General features: G+C 37.3%; 3 protein-coding genes and 1 long non-coding RNA gene across 13 annotated transcripts; 2 read left to right on the top strand and 2 right to left on the bottom strand.

Moving 5' to 3' along the window:
• Positions 1-823: 823 nt before the first annotated feature.
• On the bottom strand, positions 824-23,674 carry LOC133835696 (microtubule-associated protein Jupiter). Of its 5 annotated transcripts, none has more exons than XM_062265729.1 (6): positions 12,832-13,092; positions 12,155-12,317; positions 4,025-4,158; positions 3,414-3,446; positions 2,537-2,791; positions 824-1,673 (listed from the first exon to the last, which is right to left on the bottom strand). In XM_062265729.1, exons 2-6 carry the CDS (start codon positions 12,214-12,216, stop codon positions 1,528-1,530), a joined length of 630 nt encoding a protein of 209 aa, XP_062121713.1. In that variant the 5' UTR covers positions 12,217-12,317; positions 12,832-13,092; the 3' UTR covers positions 824-1,527. The 5 variants fall into 5 exon arrangements, with proteins under 5 accessions (XP_062121713.1, XP_062121714.1, XP_062121715.1 ...); XM_062265730.1 differs by having other exon boundaries at positions 12,983-13,084; XM_062265731.1 differs by lacking the exons at positions 12,155-12,317; positions 12,832-13,092 and adding an exon at positions 23,453-23,674.
• LOC133835698 (uncharacterized) lies at positions 2,789-4,930 on the top strand. 6 transcript variants are annotated; one of them, XR_009893630.1, is made up of 3 exons: positions 2,789-3,066; positions 3,119-4,787; positions 4,849-4,930. It is a non-coding gene; the product is annotated as an uncharacterized LOC133835698 (long non-coding RNA). The 6 variants fall into 6 exon arrangements; XR_009893631.1 differs by lacking the exon at positions 4,849-4,930 and having other exon boundaries at positions 3,119-3,636; positions 3,694-4,109; XR_009893634.1 differs by lacking the exon at positions 4,849-4,930 and having other exon boundaries at positions 2,857-3,066; positions 3,119-3,191; positions 3,259-4,109.
• A 567-nt stretch (positions 23,675-24,241) lies between the features above and the next one.
• On the top strand, positions 24,242-26,541 carry LOC133835695 (inhibitor of growth protein 2). Its single transcript, XM_062265728.1, has 3 exons — positions 24,242-24,599; positions 24,695-25,605; positions 25,663-26,541. Exons 1-3 carry the CDS (start codon positions 24,467-24,469, stop codon positions 25,867-25,869), a joined length of 1,251 nt encoding a protein of 416 aa, XP_062121712.1. The 5' UTR covers positions 24,242-24,466; the 3' UTR covers positions 25,870-26,541.
• On the bottom strand, positions 26,332-27,400 carry LOC133835697 (uncharacterized). The gene is made up of 4 exons (XM_062265734.1): positions 27,010-27,400; positions 26,847-26,946; positions 26,740-26,790; positions 26,332-26,674 (listed from the first exon to the last, which is right to left on the bottom strand). The coding sequence occupies exons 1-4, from the start codon at positions 27,282-27,284 to the stop codon at positions 26,591-26,593; spliced, it is 510 nt and encodes a 169-aa protein (XP_062121718.1). The 5' UTR covers positions 27,285-27,400; the 3' UTR covers positions 26,332-26,590.
• Positions 27,401-27,551: the final 151 nt, after the last annotated feature.

Below are 27,551 nucleotides of genomic sequence, written 5' to 3'. Positions count from 1 at the left end.
TTTGTAGGCGCACTTAAACTTGACAGCGGTTTGACAGTTTGCAAATTACGTTAGCTGCTGCAGCGCGTGTTATAGCACTCAGTCTCTGCTATGGTCAAGCACTCACAAGCTGACTGCTACAAAACAGTAAACAAAAGCTGAGCTCTGCAGAATGTTGAAATGAGGAGCAAACTAACCACTATGTTAAGCTGTTGAAATGAGGAGTAATTTAATCTTGGTGCAAGAGATTTATAATTAAGTACGAACGCATGAAATTGTTAATATGGTTAAAAATAATTATTATAAAATAAAAATAAAACAAACTGCAAATTTTAATTTTCGATGTTAAATATTTTATGGAGAAAAAAGGGTTTTTAATGAACAAATAACTCAAAAAATCAGTACCAAAATAAATTGTATTTGAAATTGTTACGGAATGATTAAATAAATACATAAAACAATCTAAAAACAAAATAGATAAAAGCAATATTAATAAGTCTCTGAGATGCTATGTACATACCATATTTTAACATTATTTTTAAGGGGCTCTTAAGCCCGCCTCCCAAAAATGTTGTACCCGACGCAATTAAATAAAATAAACAAAATATATCATTTTTAGTTTATATTTAATTTTAATGTTTAGCACGTGCACAAAAGAACGTACTACATTTTTAATATATGTATATAATATATATATATATGTTTTCGTATGGATGTGAATGTGTATTTGCATGTACTGATATATAAATATAAACGTGGTGTTAATTAAAGAATTAATATGATGAAAACTTTGAGTGTGTGTTGAAATGAATGTATTTGGATGATCGCGTTTTGTTCGTATTACTTTTACTTGTTTTTGTTTTGTTTTTTGGTTGTATCCTAAAGATCTGCATAGGGCATTTAGTAATATCGTAGTATATTGAAAGATGTAAGTAACTCTAATTGTGGGTATGTCTTTATGGTATAGTATAATTATATCGCGATATCAATATGCATGAGGGTTGTTTGAAAAAAAACACAAATCTAAAAGAACTGATTAGATATCGATCGATTATATTACATACGTATATGTAAAAATAAATTGCATGTTGTTGTTGTTGTGTTCAATTAACAGGAGTTATATAGTGGATACAGCGATATTTAAAATCAATTATTTCGATGGACTGTGAAGGTGAGTGCCTGGTATTATCTGACGTTGAGCAATTGAGCAGAAGTTAACGCGATGTTCTTTGTTGTTTGCGCAGCGACAGTCATCTCATCTTCGCGGATAAAAATCATCTTGTTTAATGGTTGAACAAGGTTTTTTTATAGTATTATTGAGTATTGATGAATGGATGGTTGTTGCAGCTCTGCCGTTTGTTGCTTCTTAATAATAAAAACGCTAGCTCTAAATTCGCGTTAAAATTTGTTGATCGAAGAGTTCGTTCTGTGTTGGTTAAACATTTTGTTTGCTGGGCTGTCCGTCTGTTTTGCTGGTGTGCTGCTCACTTCTTCCGTTGGACATCGAAAATGTTGTATTGCGTGTTCGTTTTAACCACAATTCACCAATTACCAAAGGCCCGACGAATAGCCACCGGGTGGTACACGATTCTTGTTGATCACCTGGTTGCTGCCGTTCAGAGCCGACGCCGACGATGGTTGGATGTAGTCTGTTGCACCTGGCTTGTATCCCTCGCCAGTGACGGGATTGCCCTCTGTAGCGGGATAAAAAGAGAGGAATGAGTTAGAAATTAATCGTTGGATATTATCGTTATCATTAATTCGATGTAACATCAACTCCAACCTCGATGCTTCAACTTCTTTGGCTTTAGACCACCCACACCATCCCCATTGAGTCCGAACCCAGTAATCGGATTACGCGAGTACAAATCATCGCTTTTCTGATCAATTTTAATGCACGGCACATACGAGGGCTCAGCATAATTCTGACCTATCACGCCCATGGGCTTTACTGAGTCATCTTCCATGTCGATCAATGGACTTTCTGTATTAGTTGCGATCTCTCCACGGGTCTGCATATATACATCATGCTTGTCCGATTCGTTGTAAACATAATTGCCAGCGGGGATTGCGCCCACTTCGCGGTGTTTGCAACGCATATCAATGTCCAGTACATCGGGTGGAGGAGGAATTTCTTCGCTTGGTTCGCTCGACACTGAACAGAGCGGATCACGTTCGATGGCTACTGGTTCTTGAATATATCGAGTAGCAGCTTATCAAATTAATTTCTTCGTAATCGATTTTGAATACTCACTGCTCATATTGCGCACAATAAAACCGTTTACGAGGATATTTGTAAATTGAGTGCAATTTTGTTATAAATTTAAGAGACCCAAAAACTCGAATGTATATAAAGATATATGTTTACAAAATATAAGGTCTTTCGAAATCGTATTTTGTTGATAGATGTACGCTGCTCACTTTCAGATGTGAAACTAAATTTTATATTTAAGTCGAATTGTTGAAGCAACAAGATCGGAGCAGACAGAGATGAAAGCCGATGACTACTGAGTATATACATATGTATATATTTTTGGTTTTCGCATCTAGTATTTACCTGATCTGCCGCCTCCATTGATTTTCAGATTCTCAGTCGAAGAGGAAACGGAAGATGAGGCTGAGGATACCGAACCACTTTTGCCATTATAAAGTCCCTTGTTATTGGGAAGGGTTTGTTGCGCGGAGTCCGTATTCTTGCCGAATGGAATGCTGCTCTTCATGTGATTCTTGGCTGGCGTTATCGGACGTGCCGGCTCACCAAACAGCCGAGAGTACGAGTCCACAGTCTTTTGGCCGCGTCGTGGTGCATCTCCTAAGCAACGGCAAGTGTTTCAAAAGGATAAATCATGTTTTGGACAAGCCAAAAGCAATGAGTGGAAAAACAACATAAAATTAGTGTGCGTTTTAATAAATGTTCGCTTTTCTTATATAACTACAAAATCGTATTAAAGTATAAGTTAAATTAGTTCAACACATAAATAATGATTAAAAGGCATTGATATGCAGCATATATAACTCGTTGGCGATCGATTGTGAATGTGAATCATTAGAATAATTAGCAAGTGTGAGCAGCTGCTGCCTGGGGAGGTGTGTTCTTATTTTATATTAACAACCAATTAAATCTGTATAATGTATCTAGTGAAAATGTGCAAAACAACGATGGGGACCCCCTCCTATAAATAATATGTGAGATACGCTAACAATCATTGTCAGTAAGTGGTAAATTCTTTCATATTATCGGACATTTATTTGTGTGCAAACAGTGTCTGCATGAGAAAGAAGTGCTTCAACAAAGTGCCAAAGAATATCGTGGAAATCGAGGACTTTATTGACCCCAAACATCATTAAGAATTTTAGTAATGGAAAATTAATTTAAAAACAGAAAAAACATTGTCAATTAAGTCTATATTCAAACTGGCTCTTTAGATATGTACCAATAAAATAGAATCTGTGAGCTCCTTGTCGTACTGTAAAGATACGTAGAAAAAGAAAAAGAGAGAAAGAGAGAGAGAGGAAAAGAAAACGAGAGACACATTCAATAACAAAATCATCTCACAATACCATGAAATCGCAAAAACAAAATGGACAATCATTATGCACTTTGTACATAGGACCTTATAAAGCTTATGTATTACGTATAATTTTGACGAAACTTCAGTTGGGTGCAAATTTTGAGCGATTAATTTTTTTTTCATTTTATTTTTTTTTTTTTAGGAAAATAGCGCAATCTACAAGCTTATGATTATACCTATATTTTCAGAGTCAGGTCTGTTCTCATACACAATTTAGAATAGATTTTTTTTGTCTCCGATTGTCATTTTTTAAATGATTTTACGGATTGAATCTGCTTCAATTATTATAAATTTAGAGAATAATTTGCAAAAGCTTAGCAAAAGCCTGAACAGATCTGAATGTATCAGAAATAATAATAATATAATGGAAATATAAAACTATGGAACGTTGAAAGCTTTTGTAGAAGCCACGTCTTTTGGTGTGGGCTGTAACTATAAATTCTCTCTAGTATTATTACAATTCTACTACTTACCGTTGTTCTTCAGAGCGGCATCTTTCTCGGCCGTGAAAATATTTGAGGCCATGCGATTCTTCATGGTTCGTGGAGTTTGAGGCATGTCCGAGCCAAAAATGTCACTTGAACCGCCGCCTGGTGTCCTCAACACCCTGCAAAAATTGTAGAAAAATTAAAAAAAAAAAGTTAGTATTACATTTATATAAAGCATTACTAATATAAATACATATTACAAGAGAAAAGCGGTTGTCCGTTGTTTATTGAAGGAAATCTGTAGACAAAAGTGCAACAGAGTTGCGCGCTGCGTCGCGGAAGTAACGTTTGCTGCAAGCTCATTATTAATTATGCATAAACCATGACAAGCGTGCCAAATGAAAATGCATTTTATATACGCGGAACAGCCGAATAAGACACCAGTCATAATTATACTATGCATTTATTGAAAATGAGAGAAAAAAACTATTAACCGTCGAGTCGTTTTAGCCATATTTGCTCGAACAAGTCGGACAACACAGGCAGAGAGATAATAAATTGGTTATGGAGTTGCAAGCAGACACATCTTAGATAATACTGCTTAGCTGCAGCAGATACTTCTGGATGACACTGCTTAATTTCACTGCTTGCAGTCGAAGAGTGCGCAAGCAGTTCATCGACACCGAGTTTCCAATGACTCACAAACTTTATAAAAGAGAGTTTTAAATTGTTTTCGGGAATAACGGTTGACCTTTTAGCTTCAATTTAATTCCATTTAAAAGCAAGAACAGTTTAGTAAAATAAAATGGTGTGTTAAATACGTTTAAGGCATAATTAACCAATTGATACTATATAATTTATGCTTTCAGCGTTTTAAGGCGTCAGCACGTGGTGACAACAAAATGCTGGCGCAATGCATTCGTAATGGAATAATCAATAAGTTTTTGGTAAGCTTCCAAAAAAATGTTCAATATTTGGGGGAGGGAGGGAGGTCGGCATTTTCCGTTTGTATAGGAATTAAACAGACTTTCTCTAATGGAAGAGGAAACAAACTAGAAAATAATTTCGAAATATCATTACATAGATGTCTATCACTTAATCGCTATTGGGGTTTCTCATCAGTCAGACCCGACCGCCTTACCATCGGCTTGGCTTTTCCCATAATTGACAAGGTGAGAGTGCTTTTAGAGGCACTTTAATGAGGCTTTTTAGTTAGATTGAGTAACAATGTTTAATGTTTAATTACTACTTATGCACCGCTCTTTTATATTTTAGTTTACGCCTTTTGCAATTAGCCATTAACCTTTCATTATCACCAAATAAATACATAATTGAAGTATCAAAAAACATTTAGCTACTGCTATCGTAATAATTTGTATACTAAATTTAATATGCGACTTTCCCAAAAGCTTGATAGCTGATTAATTGCACAGAGTTAACATTTATGTTAATTTATATGACAATGGCCATTTAAATATCGTATATAGTTAATAAATCATTCGATTATAAACTGTCAATTGCAGCGAGGAGAGCAACTGGAAATATTCAAGTGTAAAATCCGCTCCTTTTTCTATCAAAAACCTTTCACATATTTAATGTGTTTTGGAAGACAACAGAGGCAAATCATAAGACACTGTTTTTTGTCTTTTTACTTTTAGGTTTGGTTTTGTTTTTTGGTTGAATGTGAAGTGCAAAAAAACAAGCCTGACCGGCAGGTAATCGAGCAGCAGCAGCAGCAGAGCACAGGTGCTTCATTTGCTATTTGGCCAGGTAAAATGTGAGTCTAAACTGGCTTTAAGCGAATGTCGATGCATGGAGCTAGCTGGAGCCTTTGCCTATTGGCGCATTGGGGACAAAACTAAATGTGAATTGAGCCAATGACAACAACAACAGCAACGACAACAACAAAAGCAGCGAAATGCGATAAGTGCTCGAAGCCTTTAAGATAAATGTTGAACACTTCTTATCCATAAAACCTTACGGGTAAAAGTTGTTTTTGCCGCACACCTAAAGTAAAAGTGATAGTTGCCATCGAAGCCTGCCTTTGTACCTTTTTTGGGAATTTCTACTATTCAAATGACACATGCCGAAGGCTTGACTAATACATAGAATATAAAGATTGAAATGAAAACTGTTTTAAAGTACAATAAAACAGAAACAATTAAAGTTGAAAAACGGAGTTGACGTTTACACAATGCAATTAAATGAAGAAGTGTTTTTTCTTGTCTGCCAACAGCTTTGAACTTGGATTCGGCGTGTTAACTCCGACAAACTCAATTTAAGTTTTAAATGAAAAGTTCGATAGCCATGACATGACACTCGTTGAATTAATAACTACACTGCCTGGGCGTGTCAACGCCTATCAGTTTTCTTTCAAAATGAAAGTAAAATTGCAACTTATTTCATCAATTTTTGTGTTTGTGTTTGCACTATCTCTCTGCTTTGCTCGAGTACTTTCTAAAAACGTCCGGGGACTGCATGGTAAATTAATTAAACTCCACTTTTTGTTATTTTGTTTATGAACACACAGCGATAGCAAAGCAATCTATATCATTTATCTGTTGTCCTTTCTAATCTTGCAAGCTAATTTATTGGCGTTGTCCTTTTGATTGGTAGCTGCATTAAGCATAGAAATTGTTTTGCCATTTATAGAGGAATAGAATATTCTACATTCAAGTTAATCGTTAATTATACATATTTAAAAAATTCATTTCAAATAACTTTCTTAAATAGTAGTCAAAAATTCAATTTTTAAATGTATTTATTTTTGTCATTTCTAATTTTGTGCTCATTATAGGAAATAAGGAATTGAAGGCGCGTTTTCAAATAGTATTTATAGCTGTTGCAACTAAAAATAAAATGAAATTGTGTTGTACAACAAAGTGTCTGTCAAACCCAACCCATGAAAGTGACTTGGCTGTAAAACGCAGACAACAAAACGCAGTTGGAAGTGGAAGTTAGATTTCCTTTTGGTTGATTGCCGCTTGCAACATCAACTGCAACTGCAACAGAGCAACAGAGCAACCAGCAACACCATCAGCATCCACATCATCAGCAACAACAGCATGTGTCAGGCCAAAGCCCATGGGATGGGGCAAGTGTTTTAGTGGTATTTGCAGCGTCAGCTAAGTGCGGTTTTTAAATGAATTTATTATCTGGGAAGAGGCGACAAAAGGAGCCGGAGGAGGGAGGAGGGACAGCCGCAGAGAGATGCAGACGTGTAACGAATGTAAAAATGTAAAATTGATTAATTGCAATTGATTTTTATGAATTTGTTTAAACTTTTAGCTGTGTGTTGAAAGAAAATGTGCGACTTGATTGACAAACACACACACACACATAAAACTTGGCAAATAGAGAGGCGGGATTCACAAAGAGAAAGAGTTTTGTATTTTTTTTTAGAGTGTGAGTGCCACCTGTTCATTAGAGTGGGACAAACCAACATATCTGTCTCTCTGTCTGTCTGTTTGTCTGTCCGAGTGTCGGCAAAGTGCATGTGCATCACACAATGCAAAGGCTGCTGAAAATTGTTTCAGTTCATTCGTCTGTAATAAACAAATGGCCGAGTGATTGTTCAACTGGCAAGTCAATTTGTTATTTTTTTGTTTCTTGTTTTTTTTTTTATTGAGTTTTGGGTTGGTTTAAATTGGTTGCCTGGCGATCAGTGCTGTGATCTGCTGGAGCGCATCAAAAGCAAACCGTTATAGTGCACTGGCTGAGGCAGAGGCAGTGGCAGCTTCAGCTTCAGCTTTGTTTGTTTCACTTAAAACGTGTCCAGCAGAGAAGCCCGTGGAGTCGCATCGCGTCGTCGTGCAACCGCAAACAAAACAACAACGAAAAAAAGCCTAATGAAAATTGAACTGAAGCACGAAAATGGAGACTGTGGTTACTCTTTTTTTTTTTGTGAGTGTGTGTGTTATTATTGTATGCTTTTGTTGATTTCCCTAAAACGTTGATTAGCTGTATCCATTATAATTGCTCTGCATGCTAGAAACAACAACATCAGCAGCAGCAACAATAGCTTCAAACTGACGGTTTAATGACTTGTTTGATGGGGCCATGCTGCATGCTGCAATACTTTCCCTGTGCAGCCGCAGCTGTGCTCTCAAGCGGAGCTAGAGCTGCAGTTGAAGTTGAAGCTACAGCTCAGCTAAAAAGCCAGAGTTGATCGATGTTGCCGATACTTTTTGATGGATTGGCGGCAGCGCGGCAGAGCAGCGAACATTTCGAATGCCCGATAATTTCCTGTAGGTTTGTTGTTTGCTGGAATTTGATCAGGTGTGGCCAGCCAGCCAGCCAGCCAGCCTACTATTGCATTCATTTGCAGAACGAATAATAAATGATTCCCCTGACTCTGACTGTGACTCTGAATCTCAACTCTCGACCATTGAATGACGTTTATGTGCTGCAGGTGAAAACTCTGCATTCCATTCCATTCCACATCTACCGAACATTCCTCCGCTGCTTCGTTCACTTCCGCCTAAGCTGATCAACAAAGCTATCTTACGAATCTCTCGAATATCTCTGGCATGCACCGATCGAATGTGTGAAATTGCTACACAACAAAAATTACAATGTGTATCATGTAACTTTTTGTAGGGTAAAGCCAAGTCCCAAACATGATATGCCGAAATATAAAAAACCGAAAATTACAAGCACAATTTTGGATGTAACGCTCAATTTTGGAATGTCATTCTTTTCTATGCTTTCTTTATGATCTGATAACAACATAATTCTAAAAGTCATAGAATAGATTATTTGCTTAAGAACTGAACTAATTCATTCAATTTAAAACAAGATTGTAATAAAATACATTAATTTACAATTCAATTTTATAAATTTAAAATGCAGATAATACAGATTACATTATGTCATGGCACTGATTATGAATGATGAAGACAGGCAACAAGCAAGAATGTGTCAGAAAATAACGGAATGCTCTTTAACCACTAGATTGATCGTAAAATAGATTGGAAGCAACTGCAAATATTTAAATTCCCAGATACACTTGCACAGGTTGATGAACTCACGATCAAGAATATCGTAGTTTTATAATCTCTATTATTTTTAAGACAATTTTATAGCTACAGGGTATTTATAGTCGTTACGCTCACACACAGAGAAACATGGAAATGAAATTAATTTTGAACTGCGAGAGAATATTGCGATATTGCGATACGCTCTTAGGCTGCTCTAGCACCATGGCACAACAGTTAGATTGTCAATTATCGATAGTGTTTTTTTTTCTCTTTTTCGTATTCCCCCAGCTTGATCAATAATTATCGATTAGAGCTGCGTAGAAAGTGTAGAGTGGAGCAGGGGCCGGGAAAAGTGATAGAGATAGAGAGACAGAGAGAGAGAGAAAAGTTGCCGCACAACGATGCCACTTAACAATTATGCGCATTGCACATTCCTTGGTCTCGCCTCGCTTCGCTACGTTTTACTGACTTTTTTTTGTAGTTGTTTTTGCTGTGTCTTTAAACTTCAGAATTAATGACACATGAGTTGAGTGCCAAATCGTGAAAGTAGCACGAGCCTATTATCAATTTGTGTAATGCATTCAAAATGACGCGAACATGCAAATGTCTCCCCAATTACAGTCGAATGAAACTTGAAATCTCTCTTTCTCTCTCTCTCTCTCCTAGGAGGACTGATCGTATAATTCATGGATCTTTTCATAATAATTGGAGCATTATATCACACACTTAATTGACACAGATGAGCTGGCTTTATTGTGTCCCCTGTTCCACTTACACATTTCCTCAGTCTGTCTGTCTGCACGTGTCCAGACAGCCATAAATTGTATAAAGTGTCGCGCGTTCTGCATATTAATAATCTTCACACCTTGTTAAACACTCCCCGATGAGTTCTTATTTTAGAATCCCTTTAAATTGTCTGATATTTATGCTGATTAAGACATCTTCTCACACTAATTATACCTGCGAAATACACGTGTAAAACAATACGCTTACAATGTTAGCTCTGCAAATCAATCGCAAATCGCAGTTGTAATAAGAACATTTTGATTATTTATTTTATACAATTTTGGGAATCGATCAAACATGAAGTTTTGCTTGCAAATGAGCTTCGGTTTCCGACACACGGCACAGGAAGGTACGAAAATACTTGCAAACATGCGCAACACAAAAATAATAATAATGGCTCTAAGTCTGTGGCCTCCTCCTAAGGCTAAGGCTAAGGCAAAGGCAGGTGTACGTAGTTACACATAAAAGTGAGTTAAATTAACGAACATTCGCGGGACATTATTTGCTATGCAGTTGTTACACTCTGCAACTTGTTACTATGACGTCCTCCTCTTCTTCAATATATATTGTATATGAATTATATTATATATATTTTGTGTGAGTTTTATTTGTTATTTTGGCATTGCTTTTCCTGTTTGGCCTAAATCGGCAAGTCGATTACTGTTGACATAGTAACTTATATAGGTGTGTGTGTGAAATGCCAATATACTTTTTTTTGAAAATGCAGAAATGTGTTAACGGGCACATAAAGCGAATGAATAATTTACGGCGAATGCAGCGTCAAGCAGTGCACTGCTTGCTGGAGGTATGCAGTTCATAAATTGAGAATATCCGCTGTTCATTGAATTTGCAGCATAATGCACACTGATTGATAGCTATGTTTTATTAGTTAACAAAGAAAGAAAAGTTCACGTTTTCCAAACCTTCAACCTTTGTAGCCAACATTATTATAAATGAACATAAGCTGAAGCTTTACTATTGTATTACTATAATTATCACACTCCCATTTTACCCAGCATTTTCACCATTTATAATGCGTACAACAAAAAGAAAAATTTCAGATATTTTTTAGTGCAACAGAACAATGCATTCCAACAAACACAGAAAGACAAAAGCAAACGCACTAATTGCGAAAAGGAATGTGTAGCTTGCAGTCAAAGCCAAAGCCAAAGCCACAAGCAAAGCCGCAGTCACAGCCGCAAATCAAATCAAATCAAAAATGAAAATGTTGTTTAATAAATGTTATACGCTCATTGTGCATTGTCAATTTGGGAGACAATCGCATAATAATTACAAATAAACAAAGCCATAAAAATTCATTGTCATGATTTCCGCCGCACCGACAACAAACAACAAACAACAAATGCAGCGAGTACATTTAATACATAAATATAAATATGACTGAGACTGAGACTCTGACTCTTTGAGGAAAAGTCACGCCTTTAAAATGTAATTACTTATCGACCGATCGACCGACTGAATATACCATAAACCGTATCGGGCCCAAAAGAAAACATATTACAGCAATATGAAATCTTTATTTATTTATAGGTAAAGCTATAACTGATAGAAGAGAAAGATGAATGCGAATCGTGGGCATGTCGAAATGTGGAACTGATAGCAACAACAACAACAACAACAATTGCTAGCCAAGCTTAGCTGTGTGAATTCATGCAGAGATTTAACAACTCAGACTCAGCATACACTCTTGGCAGTACTTTCAATCATTAGTTCTGCAATCGCAAAGCAAAAGACAAAGCGAAAACCAAAAGAAATGGTGACGGAAGATGATTTCTCGCTAAAAACCTGGTGACAAACTTTTCTGGTAGTTGCTGCCTAGCTTAAGTACAATATTAAAAGCGGTAGAATGCTAATTAAATTTATGAATATATTTTTGCTAGTCTACACACAGGTTTTAAGTGAGTTACAAACGCAGAAAGTTCAATGTACGAGAATTCTGAGTAGCCAACTCAGACGGAAGCAAAGCAAAGGCAATTTGCTTTCAATTTTTGTTGTTGTTTTTTGACCATAATGTCGGGAGTTAACTGTTAGAAAGGGGCGGCTGGAGCCATGCAAAAAAAAAGGGGGCACAAAAACAAAAGCAGGGATTGGCCAAGTGAACAGGCAAAGGCAAAGGCAAAGGCAGAGGAAGGCGAGCAGGCAGCAAACCAAAAAAATCAATGAACTGTCGAGTCTTAAGAGAAGCGCAGTATGGGGCTCGAAAAGAGGTTCTCGTCAGATTATACAAGTAAAGAACTTTGGGGGGTTCGATGAGTGACCAGCAACAACAACAACATACATGTTTCTGCTGGCTAGGTGAATGCACTGTAAATTACACTGCAACAAACACAGACACACTCGAGAGAATATCTAAATATACATAGTAGATAGGAGCAAGCAAAGAACTTACCTCTTTTTGGCTTTGCCAACATTATAGATTTCGACATGTTTAAACGCAGCATAAGCAGCCATTATATATATTTGTGTATATATAAACTTATGTATTTATCGTTTTCAATTGTTTTGAGAATTCGTTTTTGTTAGTGACTTTAGTTTTATATTCCAATAAAAATCTAGAAAGCACAAGAAAAATACTTTTGTTTTTGCAACCAAAGCAAACAACAAACACAAGCAGGAAAATTTGCAAATTCTATTTTGGAACAGCAGCAAATATACGACGACAAGTAACAGTAAAAGCACACGAGTCAGTCACACGACTGCGACTGAGACTGCGACTGCGAATGAGAGAAATGGAAAATGCACGAAATTGCGAAAAGTTGTACACGAGACTTCCAAAGCGTTGACGATGCTGCCACTGCTGCAACTGATGATGAGTCATGCTGCAATATCTGCATGCGGCATGCTGCAAACGTCTGCCCCGGGATGCTGTGTGGCACGTTCAAGCGAATAAAAAATCAATAAAAGTGAGAGAGGAAGCAGAGTTCCACTTCCTGACGAGGACAATCGCATAGAAATTTGCTCGCTGCTCAACAATTTGCAAACTTTCCTGCATAGAGCTTTTGTTTTCTGTTATAATTTTTATCGAGTTTTTCTTTCTTAATTTTCTTTCTCTTGTTAAGCACTCACAAAGCAACGAAATTTAATTTGTTAAGATTTTTCTTTTAGCAATTTGTTCACACACACGTTGCAATTGAATTAAATAGAATTAATTATGTATGTGGTAGGGATACGTTGGATATGCGTTAGACTTGTGTTAGGCTTTGCTCTAAATATTAACCGCAAAGAATTAAAGCCAAGTTGCTTTTAAATTTTCCAAACTGCTACGTATAAAACGTGTATTTTAAGCGTTAGCTGACGTTGCAAACGTTTCGAAATGAAGCTGACGACTGGAGTGCATCGGGAAAAGTGAAAAGCATTTATTTCCACCAGCCGACTAACAAAACCCACAGCCACAGCCACAGCTACAGCTACACAGTCTCAGTCGAAGCCGCAGCGGCAGCGCAGCGACTGCGGCAGTAACGACGACGAGAAGTCTTATCGATCCGTCGAAAAAAGCAGCAGCAGCAGCAGCAACAAAGCCAAGTACGAAAGCCCCAAACTCTCTCAGAGACAGAAACATAACTGCAGGAAGAGCAATAAAAGAGCGCGCGCACACTTCGCTTTGCAAGTAAATGTGCAAGAGTGTGTGTGTGTGTGTGTGTATGGAAGTGAGTGTCGTATGTACACGTGCATTGTGTATATGCGGTGCGAATAGAGCACGAAGAGTCATGTTAGGGCTGGTTACACAGTATGAAAACAAAAACAAACTACAGCTGATTAAAGTTAAAGCTGCTTTCCGCTCTTTTTCTCTCTCTCTCTCTCTCTCTTGTTTAGTCTCTCACTGGCTGACACTCTCTAGGCCTCTTCGTTAATGTTTTTTTTTTCCCGCTGCCTGTCAACTTTCAACTCAGACGACCTAAGGAAAATATTGCACTGCTTTGTCCGCAGACAAGCACACATACACACGCAAGCACTCACTCGTACTTATACACAATACATTTGAAGCAGTAAGCTTTGCCTAAGCCGCTGATACTCCGTCTTTTCACACAGTTGAATAAAGTTATTAAAGATGTTATAATAGAGTTGTTGATTTGTACTTGAAAGTAGGACAATGTTGAAATTTGTAGCAGATCGTTTTTCATTGAACAAATTTCTCATAGAAATGCCTTTTGCTTATATTTGAACACTATACAAAAAGGAAAACTAAATTTCGATTTTTCGACAGATTTAAAGAAAATCAATGTAGGTAATATAACATTAATCTTTTTAAAGGGAACATGGTATTATATACAAAATTGTTTTTAATATTAATACATACAAAAATAATATTTCTTACTTGTATACATATGTATATAGGATATATCGTATTTAAAACTTGAAATACCTCCAATATATCACTTATCAAGGGTATTTCATTTTTGTTACGACAAAAGCTGTGGCTCTTTCTTATTCTAGCAATGGTGTATAAGTGGTTCAGGTCTAGTAATCTCGTGTTTCTTGGCGTAGCTTTTCTGGTACCGTTACACTCGGTCCATTACAAGTCGTGTCTACGTACTACTCGCAAAAAATTGAAAGCCAATAGAATTGCTAGCATAAAAGATACCCTGCATTAAACTATTTAACTTTTAGATAGGAAAGTAGTCAATCAGTCAAGCAGTGCAAATTTTACTGCTTCATTTGGGAACTTTAATGTTGCCACTTTACAACTTTTAAATTAGCGATACCATAGCGAAATGTAATCTAGGGTATAGTTATACAAATCGTACATTCTGCAGTGGGATTGCACCTTGTATTTGGCTGTGCTGGCAGTGTCGACATAGTAAATCACTTTCATCATCAGCAGGAGAAACTCGATCTGCACTAGTGGCAAAGTGATTTTCAAGAGTCGGCTTTCAATGGTTGCATCCAACAACAACAGCAACAACACCGTTCTACATGTACTTTAAGAGTCCCCTCTATTCTTTGTCTAACAGCATTTGGCACACATTTCCATGAACAACAGGAAGCAAGTACCAGCGTTTTCAGTTGTGCCGCGTTATTTTTAATTTGGCGAAGCGAAGACGTTCTATGCTTATCAAGTAAACACAGTATAAGTTGACATGCCTTGTTCCCCCTGCTCCCCCGTCCCTCAGTTGACGGTGTGTATGTTGACTGCGTGTATATATGCCAGCCATCCTCCCCAGACAAGATTCAGCTGGCCGTTCGTTTGGCTTGTGTGCAACGCCCGGGGCGGAATGCACTTGCCCACATTGCCGACTGGCAACCCACAAAAACACAGACCAAAGACCGACCACAGGGCTCTTGGTTTAAAAATAGGTGATGTGATGTCTTCCAGGAGAAGCAAAAGCAGAAGCAGGCATCTGCTCATCGTTTGGGGCACGGCGGCGCGTCTCAATGGCGTGCTTTGCCTAATTGTCAAGTATCGTCTAGTTTGGGCTCCAGCAAGTAACTTATGAGTGCTTTGTGCTGTGTGGGTGGCTGACTGACTGGCTGCGTTGCCTTGTTGCCTTTAAAGTAATCTAAACATGAATCTGCCATGTTTCATCTCCTCTTTGGGGAAGCATGCTCAACCGGAATTCAGTTTGCCAGCCTCGACTGTAGGCGTTGCCAGATTGGGCAGCTGACAATCGAGAATCGAGAATCGACAATTGCCAAAGTTTATTACATTGTTTGATGCAATTTAATACCAACTGCGAACAACTTGTACAATCATCTTCAATTGGGCCATAAAACAATTAAGAATGCTCAAACTTGAGCGTGATCGTCGGCTCAGCTATCTTCTAGTGTACTTTTTTTTTGTACTATATTGTATTGCCATGAAAAAACAGATAAACATTAATTTGTGCCTGTGGCGATTCGAGTGTTTCATAAATCCACAAGAATAAAGTAAATGTAAGAGAAGAAGAACTGCAATAACCACAAATCGTGCATCTGCGCCTTTGCCAAATCATGGGAAACTGCCCAGAGAACTTAATAGTTTAAATACTTTACTATATATGGATGATTTCGGTTGTTCGTTTGAATTGCACAACGTTTTTATAACATTTCTCTTATCCATTTTATGAGTGTGCATGGGATAAAAATTGGAGCTAGCTCTCTGACAACTCAGGCAACTTTTCTTTTTTTTTCAGCTTTTTTTTGCTTGTCTATTTTAATTATAGCTTTGGGCGCAACATTTCTTTATTTTTTGAGGTGTGTTTTTTTACTTGGTGGCTGCCTTAAATTTAGTCACCTTTGGTCAACATTTTCCACATATGTGTCTAGTACGCAGAAAAAGGCACTCAGTTTTCACTGCATTTCACCCGGCAATTAAGCGAGCGGACTAAAACACTTAAAGCTAGAGATTAAGTGGAATAATTAGCCAAAAACTTACAAAACCAAAGCATAAACTAAACTTTAAAGATCCACTAAAATGTGCGTGTCGAATTTGTAATACCCTAACGAATTGTTCAAATTAAAGTAGCAAATTGTTTAATTGAAAAAATATCAATTATGTTAACTGCAATGGTCTAGTGTTGTATATAACATGATTTTATAATCAATTTCTTCTTTGGAGAGTGTATGAAACATAGTCTACTATAGTTGACCAGCTCAACCTGAGCACTTAAAGCTCTTTCCTCTTTCCTTACCTACTTCACAGCACTCCACCATAAATGCCTCTCTATTCCACAGCAGACAATTGGACACTTGGACTGACTGTAACGACTTGGTTATTCATGATAATCAAGAATATGCTTGATACTTCATTTTGTCGGAAGTACAGACACACATTCGAGTGTACTTATCTCCTCTCCAGCTGGTTCCGAATTGTTTTCCTAGACCTTGCCTTATCTCATTTTATTGTTATGGACGGGCATTCAAAATGTTTTGTTTATATTTACAACATTTCAAGGAAAGGAAATGACATTCTTACAATGTTTTGATTTGGCTTTCTTATCTGTGTGTGGAAAGCAAATCAGTGAAATGTTTCATGATCTATTATAAATACGTGATTTAATAATAATCTGTCAATAGCTCTTCACTTTATACAATTCATATAATACAATTATAATTGCTTGCATGAAAATAAAGCCCCACAAAGTCGTTGAACTGTCAACACATATGAATTTAAACGAAACAAGAAAAGTAACAGTATCAGTCAGAAATCATCTGTATTTAAAATGGGAGCAAGAAAATGTATTTCCTTGTTATTTTAAGTACTTTGACAGAAATGTAGAAGCTACATTATGCATTTCAGCGTGTGTACACAGTATTTATTTTAGGAATATTAAGCACTTCATGAGTGTAAAGTATAAAAATAAATGCCAGTCTGTTTTTCCAGTGAGAAACTTCCAACAAGTGAGTAGCGAGTAGGTCACGTGACTTCACAGCAAGAAAGACAAGATAATGAGCGAAAAAAACAACAGCAGAAAAATGAATGCTAACGAACTAATGCCCGTATAAAATAAGAAAATGCAAAGTTTGGGAGGAGGCTGGAGGTAGATAGATAGATAGATAGATGTGTGTGTGTGTGTGTGTGTTACCTACCATGTTACTTCACCCAAAGATCAGAGCCAAGTGTGCGTGTGTGCAAGAGTGAAATGTTCACAAATTACACAACGATTGGTTAATAAATACATACATAAATACATATACAAGAGTTATTCAATAACTCAAATGTCAGAAGTGAATGCATATTCATAGTTTTTGGTTTTCGGCTATATTTCGGTTAATGTTCACTTCTTCACAGGGTGTCTCTTAGTCTTGCACTCTTGATTGGGTAATAATTAATACAGTTCAAATTATTGTTGGCTTTCAATTAAATTTAATTTAAAATATTGCTTGCTTTTGGGATTTTCGTGATCTACTAAGTGATATACTACACACACACACACACATTCCGACAGTTTGTCAAGGCGAATCATTTAAAAGATCAAATTTCTATATATAGCAAAGGTCACACCAAGTATTTGTCATCTCAATCTGATCGTAAATAGAAACGCTCTTCAATTAATTGAATTTTCAGTGAAAGACCTTATTAATCCATACCATATATGAGGGTATCTGCTGGTCGAGTAGTTGCAGCCACATGCTCTCAATTTCAATTGCAATGCCATAATAATTGTTGACAAATAACTTGGTTAGAAGCCCATTTTGCAGCAATTAACTTGAATAGGATAATTCGTTTGGACCACTCACCGTAAATGGCAGAGTAACGGTTGTCAGGATAGCAAAGTGTTTAGTCAAGGTATTGTTGAGTTATTTATTCACGAATAAAAGAGTGTGAAATCAATTCGAAATCAAATGATAAATAATCTGCATAAAACTTACTGAACGGCAAAAATAAAATTCAAACTGGCAAAAAATAAAAAAAAATCCGAAAATTATGAGGGGAAATTTTATTTGTTTATTGAGCGAAAAGTGAAAGGCAAATTCAGTTTTGGGGCACAGCTCTTGGATAGAATTTGTTACAGTCTTTGCGTGTTTAATACGGCATAGCCGAAAAAAAAAATTGTTGTTAAAATATAATGAAGCACTAATCAGTTTTGGGCACCTTCTAAATCAGTCAAAAGACTCAACTGACTTTTCTCTTTCTCTGAAAACAATTAAATGGTACATTTCGTTAAAGAGCAACAGCTGAAGCGGGCACGTTTCAAGTCAAACATAATTCAACAACAGACACACACACACAGATACACGTATGCACACGACGAATGTGCATCGTATATTTGTTTTGGAAAATTAACTACTTCAGACGCGCTAGCTACACAGCTAGGCCAGTTTTTCAGCTTAGCCGCGATGATCAAGTCAGATAAGAGACTTTTCTCAGTTGAAATTAATCTGTTAGATGCCCAATTTCATTTTAATTGCAATTCTTTGAAATGTCGGATTAAAATGATTCAAAATAGAAACACGAAAATTAAAATGTAATCGCTGCACATATGCGAGGCGAGTTCCAACAGTAAGTGAAATAATTGCTGGGAATCGTTTTTCCAACATTGTCGCTTACATTATCTATAGGAATCCTCTAAAAATGTCAGTAGTAAAATGTTATACATAATTTAATGTGAAATGCATGCCATTCAAATTCCTATGTAGGTAACCCAATTGTTTGTCTGTGATTTCACACAGGCTTTATTGTTGACTGACATGCACATTTGTAATTTGTATGCAACATTTTATTTCTTGAACTGCTTTACACATTAGCATTTAGCCAAGCAGTTGAACCGCATTGTATACTGCTTGCTGCACTGCATGCAACAGATCGGAAGTGGTTCGTCCACTTTGGTTTGTGGCTCGGCTAAACTGAACAGCTTGCGCGAACTGCTTGCAAGCTGTGCGTTCTGCGGCGAAAATTACATACATTATTTTGATGAATCCGAAGCTTATCATTATGGACCGTTGTGCTCATTTTCTTGCTTGCCCAGCTGTCAGCTGTCGATTGATCAAGAAATTTATATTTTATGACGATGCGGCATATATAAACGAATATAAAATAAATCTGATATCTTATCTGGATTTCTTCACATATTCCCCCATATCTTGTTTCTATGCAACGTGTGCAAAAATTCTTACACATTTGCATATTGTTTGTTGTGCCTGTTGAGAAACTGTGAGTCGCAGAATACATACAGAATGAAGAAAGCAGAGATTGAACCTGTTTCTTAACCTGCGCCCCAGTTTGTTTATTATACCCTACAAGTATGAAATTAGTAGTAATGGGTATGATGTTAAATGCATCTTCATCCAGCTAAACAATATTTATATCGACGATTAAAGATTTAATAAATGTATTGAAAGTGTTGCAATTGTATGGACGCCTTAACAAGACTGAAAGTACTATTTAAGACATGGGGCAGGGTAAATCCTAGTCGGTCATTCTTAATAAGAGCACACTTTCTTGCCATAAAATGAAATATACTCGTATGATATTCTTCTCTGGCAGACAACAGCTGGTTGCCACTCCTATCTCCTAATTATATAAATTTCCCTTTGTTTCGCTGGTAGTTTGTATGCGAAATTCTACTTTCAGGCAGCGCCAGCCAAGTCTGAATTATTATCTTCCGACACACGCCACACTGCCACGCCCCGTCTTTGTCATCTGTTGTCGCTGACTTTCCGTGGGTAGTCGCGACTCGCAACGTTGATGCATTCATTTGTTTGCAACAAAAGGTCTGATCAAGAGTCTTTACCTTTACCTTTGTGCGTCATTTCGATCGAGTTCTGAAAAGGTATTTTTATTCTTTGGCGAACTTGTCAAGACGCAAATCTGATTGATTGCAGAATTTGCAAGCGTCTTGCTGCCCATTTAAAGTAGTTGATATATGTGCATATTTAAACCCACTAAAGTAATCCTAAACAACAGACATGTCTCGCATGATTTAACCCAACTCTTAATGCTTGCTACAATTCTGGCAATTATAGTGTCTATGAATCGGCGAATGTTTTGGCAATTAAATAACAACTATTTTTATGGTTATTTATAAGCAGTTTCCAGAATTTCACCATAAGGGAGGCGAGTCATACGAATACGCATACTTCTGACTTCTGAATACGCATCTGACCGGGTGGCTCTTGCTCACCCAACCGTTCGTCGTATCTTTCAACGCAACGCAACGCAAACACAACAAAGCGGAATCCAAACACAACAAAACACACAAAAATGTCGAAATTAATGCGCTGGAACTGTCGCCATGTAAGGATATGCTACAAATGAACACATGACGCATTGACATTGGCGAAATAACAAATGGCATTTTCGAATTGATTTCAATGTGCAATTGTGCTATTAAGGGACACGCGTATGAATAATCATATTCTTTACAGTCTGTCTTTCTTTGTTGCCATGCAAATTGTACGCAATTATCGCGTTTTGCTGACTTTTGCAACATTGCAGATTTTTCGCATTAGAAGTGTGAAATTTTATACTCGAGTTTTGACGGATGTTAGCTAATGAAATTTAATACTTTAATATGTAATTGTTCTATATAATTCCTATAGTTTTTTAATTGTTACACATTGAACTAATAAAATTGAATACTTTATGAATGCAATAAATAGGTTTATTATTGTTCTACATCGATTTAAACAAGCATTTATACAAGTTTTACTTTGTGGGACATCACTGTAGCAAGACAAACACGATTATTGAATTGCACTTTAAAGTGATTATCAAATATTTAGTCTTGTTATGATTTACATTGATTTGACACGCATTTAGTGTTTGACTTTGCCTCGCTGTTGGATATCTCGCTTCGTTTCGGGCTTCGGGATCTGTTAGCAGCCTGAAAACACTCACCGATGAATCATTTTGCGTGGCACGCATTAGTATTAGTCTGAGTCTGAGTGTGTGTGTGTCTGTGTGTGTGCAGCAGACGGGTGCGCCGAAGCTTATTAGTAAAACGTACACTCTTTCTCCATCTATCTTTCTTGCTTTCTCGCTCGTCCTCCTCTTCTACATGTCGATTAGTTACAGAACCTCAATTAAGACCCAAGCATGACAATCAAAATCCACAATTGTTAGACAGAAATACAACAAAAAATAAAGAGAATAACAACAAAAACAGTAAAAACAGCAACAAGAACAGATTGGCACGTACTAGCATGCAAGGTCTTAGTCGAGTCGTCGGTCGGTAAACATGCTATGGAATGGATCCAGGTTCAATGCACTTTTCTGCTTTTCTGCTGGTTGCACTTCTCGTGACTAGGCACAAGGCAAAACGCAAGCAAAACTAACTACCGCTATAACACACACTGAGCAAGCAAGCGCATGCATCGAAAGAGACGCTACTGTAGAATAGAGGCCTGTCAGCCTGACAGACGCGCGCTTATGCATTTTGCCTGCCTGCTCTCTCTTAGCTTAACACAAACACACACGTAAGCGTACTTCTACACGTATTTACCCATACAATCATAAGTCAAAATAACACCTACACTGCGGTGTAATTGGAAAAAAAGGTATCTTTAGCATGCTCTACTTGCAGTCACCCTGCATTGACTGATTTATTAGGGATACACGAGTGACAGCTTTACAGGATCACGGCAAGTCCGCGTTTTTATCCAATTATAATACACGCAGGGTATACGGAGTCATTAAAATAAAAAGGCGTACTGCCTTAGGGTTGCAATAGATATATACTGCATATATATATACGTGTGCATGTCAATTGTATGTATTTGTAGAACTACCCGGGGCCAATTCTTGGGGTTGTTGTTGATGTGTCCGTCATTAATCACAAATACAATATGAAGCACCCACCCACACCTCGAGTGAAACTTGTCCCATTGAGCAGCTCTACATGGGTTTATAACATGGGCTTGCTTGCACTCAAAACGCATCGATTCAGCCAACTTAACGTGTACAGTGGTGGCTGCCAAAATATAACCACTGTTCGCATTTACGAGAAACGGAAATTTCGGGCTATTTCCTTTCGTGTTATTTCCCCTTAACTACATGAATATGTTCAAGTAAAAAGTGTAATTGACATGTAATTTTTTCTACACTATTTACTGATTTAATCCTTAGATAGTAAATAAAACATGCTATATAAAAAATAACCCATATTTTTAAATACAGTAAATATCAAATATGTATAAGAATAAATCAATCGACAAAGAAATTCGTCTTTTTAGTGATTTATGAATAGAAAAAAAAACCCAAATTAATAATAAATACTGTAATATTTATCGCTCTGACGGCATCTTTTCAGAATTCTTTCTAGAGCAAAAGAATGTCGGGCAAGCGATTAGATCTTAAGTGTGTTTGTATGAGTCATTGGCCACATTTGGATTATCAGCAAGAAACCCTCCATATGACAAAGACAGACAGAAGGGTTTCTCGATAATACCATCAATGCTTTCAGCTAAATATTTGTGTATATGTAAATTTTGAGAGTAACCGAAACTGATATTTGAGACCATTTCTTCAGTTTCAGGAAGAGAACCCACACTCGAAACATTTAAAATTGGTCAGCAGGGGTCGGAAACTGATAAGCAGACCGATATACATACAAACAAACATAAACACAAATATACATATGTATATATTCCGTATATGGGAATAAGGAAATGGTTGTCAAGGGCGTTAACTGCACTGCTAAGGTTTTTACTTCTTTTTTTTGAGCGCATTCCAAAAAATTTAATAAATGGTGGTGTTTATTGTCAAAGGAAGAAGTGCACTGCACTCAAACACACACACAGTCAGATGAACTTACACATACAGTACTCACACACACGCTCGTGGACAGCGAGTATTAATTCGATAGAGACGAAATGATCGTAAATGTCAAGTCGCGCCTGGCTGCTGAGCAGCCACTCACGCATACATATACACAGTGTCTGCAAATTCATGTGTGTGTGTATATACAACACACACACATATTTCGAGCATTGAAACAAAGAAATCTTTATGAACTGCACCAATGACCAATTAAAGACTCCCAGCGACTTAATTGAAGCCAAGTTGCAAATGAACTAAGCCTACATACAACGCGGCCGATAAAACAAAGCTGATCGTTGTATATGTATGTAATACATTCTGAATTGCACACATGCATGCACACAGTAATTGCACACACACACACAAATATTTAAGTATGCCGGTAGCCATTAGGACTTTTTTTGTCAAGGTTTTTTTACATCAGTCCACATCAGACACTTATGCAGAGGCAACCAACCCAAGGACATGATGAAAAAGAATTTAAGCACAAAATATGAAAACACAACTTACTTGGTGCTGGCTTTGTTGTCGGTAATATCAAAATTGGCAATCATATTGGTTGTTTTCGACTGTTAATCTTTCACTTGTATAGAAAAATCTTTGATTAAAAGCACTTCTAGCACGCAGAAAACTTGAATGCAATATAAACAATTATATTTTCAAAAGATCACAAAGGCAGAGCGGCAGAAATCGCGTCTTGGCGGTCGAACGTACAAAACAGAATTGAATGACAATCAGCCAACTAGAGATGGAGTCACATCGATGGCAGTATCGATACATCGATGTTTTTCAAATTCTTGTAATCAACGATTTTTACAGGCAAACAATGATGCTTATTTAATTTTTATTTCCTATTTAAATTTGAATAATTATTTATTAATAAGAAAAATATACTTTTAAATGCATTTTTCTAATAAATTCATCACATAGGTTATTTCTTCGTGCGTTGGTAATTCAAAATATCAGTATTTACAGTGAGTTTCTTAATTATTATCGATAACACTGTTAACAGCAACTCACCATTAATAACATATGTTAGCCAGCTATTATCAGCCGTTTTTGTACAATAAGAATTATAGTTGATGATTAAATATATGGTAATATCCCGTAAATAATTTGTTGTGCTATTTATTTATTTTTTTAAAGAAAATTTGATTAAAAAAAACTTATTTCATATGCAAAGCTCGAACCAGTTAACATGAAAACAACCAGCAAATGTTTTCCAGCACTGCAATCTCACACACACAATCGAATACAATTGCAATCTCTCCCCCCCTCGATAGTTGTTTTCCAACACATAAATTATACACACGCACACACACAAATACAAGCGTACAGTCGCAACATCTTACAAAAAATTGGAACTTAATATTTGCGCTGCTAAATTTAATAATCCGATTGACATATACAAACATATACACATCATTTCAAACAGTTTGTCAGCTATGAACGTTGTCGCAGCATAAATACTGTCGGAAGTGGTCGAAGTCAGAGCTAGTGGAGTCGGAGCAACGAAACCCAATAATGATTGCATCCGAATCGGAGGCCATCAATTCAGCCACTTATGTGGACAACTATCTAGATTCCGTGGAGAATCTGCCCGACGATGTACAGCGCCAGTTGTCCAGAATTCGTGATATCGATGTCCAATACCGAGGTAAACACACATTTTGGGGGGGAAAATGGCGGCCATTTCCAAAATATGTATGCCACCTAACCTCTCTCTCCTTCTCTGCGTGCCTTCTAAAATAGGTTTAATACGTGATGTGGACCACTACTATGACCTCTATGTGTCGCAGCAGAACTCAACGGACACCAATCGGCGTTCTCGCTCAATAAGCCGAATGCATCAAAGTCTCATACAGGCGCAAGAATTAGGTGATGAGAAAATGCAGATTGTGAATCATTTACAGGAGATCATCGATTCCAAGGTGCGGCAACTTGACACTGATCAGCAGAATCTCGACCTGAAAGACGAACGTGATCCCTACATGCTGCTAGAGGATGGTCCACCCTCGAAGCTACAACGCCTCCAAAGTCCCATGTGTGATCAAGGCAACAGCGCTGCGAACAGCGGATTGAGTAGCAGTGGACTGGGTAACTCGGGCGGCAATTCCTTGGGCAAGGATCACTACGGTGCTGTGCCATTTGGTGGCGTAGGTGTAGCCTCAGCGTCGGGCGTTATGAGTGGCAATGGTGGCAACTCAACGCCAACATATGATCGCTCAGGGCACAACCTGGGCAATGGTGGCAACGGCCTCAATGGAAACTATTGCGGTGGCAACGATCTGCAGCGTTCGGGAAGCAAACGTTCGCGTCGACGCAACGAGAGCTTGGTCAACAATGGCAGCTCTACGGAAATGGGCGGCAACGAATCCACTTCGGCGAACGAAGCGGGCAGCAGTGGAAATGGACACAGCAGCGATCGTAAAGGTTCCATTAGCGGTGTTGGACAGCGCAAGAGTCATGTACAAATGTCAAGTGGAGGAATTGCTGGCGGTGCTGCGGGAGGTGCTGGCAACGCTGGCGGCAGTTCGAGTAAGAAGAAGAAGCGTAAAGTACGTGGCGGTGGCGCTTCGAATACAGCGGCAAATGCACGAGAGGAAACGCCTCCACCCGAGCCTATTGATCCGGATGAGCCCACGTATTGCGTGTGTAATCAGGTGAGTTATTTTAGCCAGCAGCTAGAAACATTATTAATGTTCTCATTTATCTTTCAGATATCCTTTGGCGAAATGATACTCTGCGACAACGATTTGTGCCCTATCGAGTGGTTCCACTTTTCATGCGTGTCACTGGTGCTCAAACCGAAGGGCAAATGGTTCTGTCCCAATTGTCGTGGAGAGCGACCCAATGTCATGAAGCCGAAGGCGCAATTCCTCAAGGAACTCGAGCGCTATAATAAGGAGAAGGAGGAGAAAACTTAAAACAATGTTGTTAATTACAGTTTTGTGTTGAACACAATTAGATATTAAATCCCCCCAAACTATGTAAATTATTCGCTTCTTAAATATTGTAGTTACATTAACTCTGCTTTCTCTCCCCTCTATTACTCTTATTGTTTATTTGGTCCCCTTGCCCCTTGCACACACACTATACACAGTGATTAGAGAGGTTGCTGATTTTGATTTCAAGTATTTGTATAAACATTTACGCTACCTTATTGTATAAGCTTACATTTAATAAACATTAACATTCATTCTAAATGTCAAAATGTAGTAGAATATGTGGGATTGTTAATTAAAAAGAAAGGCTCATAGCTAAATTGGATTTAATCATTTAAGAGACGGACACACTAAGGACACCCAGTTATAAATAGTCTACAAATTGATCAAGAAACCCAAATTATTAATAAACCTTAGATTAGTTTTGAAGTCGGACATGTAAAATAATTTTACAATAAAATAGTAATTTGTATTTATATATAAATATTTGTTTCGTCTTGTATAATTCTTAGATATGTGTATAATTGTCATTTATATTTAATGTATATTTAGGGTAGAAGACACGTCTGGTGTGAGTGGAATGCCATTGTTGTAAAATTGGCTATGGACGGATTTGTTGTTTGTTTAACTAGCCAAAAAGTGTTAAAAGTAAAATATGAAAAATATTCGATAATGGACGAGTTACTGGCGTCGCAAACTGACTCTATGGCATTAGCAATTCGATGTTTGGATTCTGAATCGCCAAGAAGATTTGGTATTGCGAGAACACAACAAGCCAGCAGTAAATCTGAAATACAAAAGTTTTTAAATTCAATTATTTATTCGGTTTCAAATCTTCATTGATTCACTTACATTATATGCGTTCCACACGAAGTTCAGGAGCGCCGAAAATGTTTGTTCCAGCTGCATGAAATACATATTTAAGCACAGAGTTTACTCCAATCTATAAATTTACTTACGTAAATATAGTAACCGCCAATCAACCAAAGACTCCAGCAGAATTGAAAGAGAATCGCGAGACCAATCAAGAATAGCCAAGGCAACAACCAACCTCGTGTACTGTAAACAATTATGAAAGTGTGAATTATGATTCTGTTTGTTGAGCTAAGTTAGAAAACTCACTTGATTTTAATGCCGTAGCACACCAAATAAGAGGCCAGTATAATTAAGAGGAAGTAAATGATAAAGAAACCACCTGCTATTGGCATCGATGATCTGATGTCTGTCTCAAACAACGGCGAATACAATTGTCCAGATTCTCCTCCCAGAAGCATATAACTGATTATTGTAATCATTACCACACTTAATGCGGCCGTGTAACCAGCAACGCAATAGCTGCCTGTGCGAACATTATTTGACCAAATTATGGGTGACCAGCACGAACTCAACACGACCATTTTGATTGGAGTATGTCGTTGTTTTTTATTAATATTTGTAAATAAATATTTCAGATGCAAACGCGACGCCAGCCTAATGAATGTTTGCTTGATGTTGTCAACGCCCAGGCTGTTAATGTGACCAAGAGCTGTGCTAAATATATATCACTTAGAAAATATACTACATTTTTAAAAATAATTAATTGCCTTGGTTACACTACAATGAGCGCAATATTTGAAAGTGCCTAATTTTTGTTATTGTGTTTTTTTTTCCTAAAATGGTACAGC

The sequence above is a fragment of the Drosophila sulfurigaster genome, chromosome 2R, assembly GCF_023558435.1.
Source record: "Drosophila sulfurigaster albostrigata strain 15112-1811.04 chromosome 2R, ASM2355843v2, whole genome shotgun sequence".
NCBI classification, from domain to species: Eukaryota; Metazoa; Arthropoda; class Insecta; order Diptera; family Drosophilidae; genus Drosophila; species Drosophila sulfurigaster.
The sequence above is the reverse complement of the archived record's forward strand: the minus strand, read 5'-3'. Positions and strand labels throughout refer to the sequence as shown.

What these genes read in the sequence shown, in the direction of transcription:
- LOC133835696 (XM_062265729.1), bottom strand. Translation starts at nt 12,216, where the DNA reads ATGGCTGCTTATGCTGCGTTTAAACATGTCGAAATCTATAATGTTGGC. An exon ending in TGCCGCTCTGAAGAACAACG is followed by an intron (nt 3,447 to 4,024) that starts GTAAGTAGTAGA and finishes GTATCTTTACAG; the next exon opens with TACGACAAGGAGCTCACAGA. An exon ending in TCACAGATTCTATTTTATTG is followed by an intron (nt 2,792 to 3,413) that starts GTACATATCTAA and finishes GCCGTTGCTTAG; the next exon opens with GAGATGCACCACGACGCGGC.
- LOC133835695 (XM_062265728.1), top strand. Translation starts at nt 24,467, where the DNA reads ATGATTGCATCCGAATCGGAGGCCATCAATTCAGCCACTTATGTGGAC. An exon ending in TATCGATGTCCAATACCGAG is followed by an intron (nt 24,600 to 24,694) that starts GTAAACACACAT and finishes CTTCTAAAATAG; the next exon opens with GTTTAATACGTGATGTGGAC. An exon ending in CGTATTGCGTGTGTAATCAG is followed by an intron (nt 25,606 to 25,662) that starts GTGAGTTATTTT and finishes TTTATCTTTCAG; the next exon opens with ATATCCTTTGGCGAAATGAT.
- LOC133835697 (XM_062265734.1), bottom strand. Translation starts at nt 27,284, where the DNA reads ATGGTCGTGTTGAGTTCGTGCTGGTCACCCATAATTTGGTCAAATAAT. An exon ending in TTGGCGGTTACTATATTTAC is followed by an intron (nt 26,791 to 26,846) that starts GTAAGTAAATTT and finishes TATTTCATGCAG; the next exon opens with CTGGAACAAACATTTTCGGC. An exon ending in TCGTGTGGAACGCATATAAT is followed by an intron (nt 26,675 to 26,739) that starts GTAAGTGAATCA and finishes TTTGTATTTCAG; the next exon opens with ATTTACTGCTGGCTTGTTGT.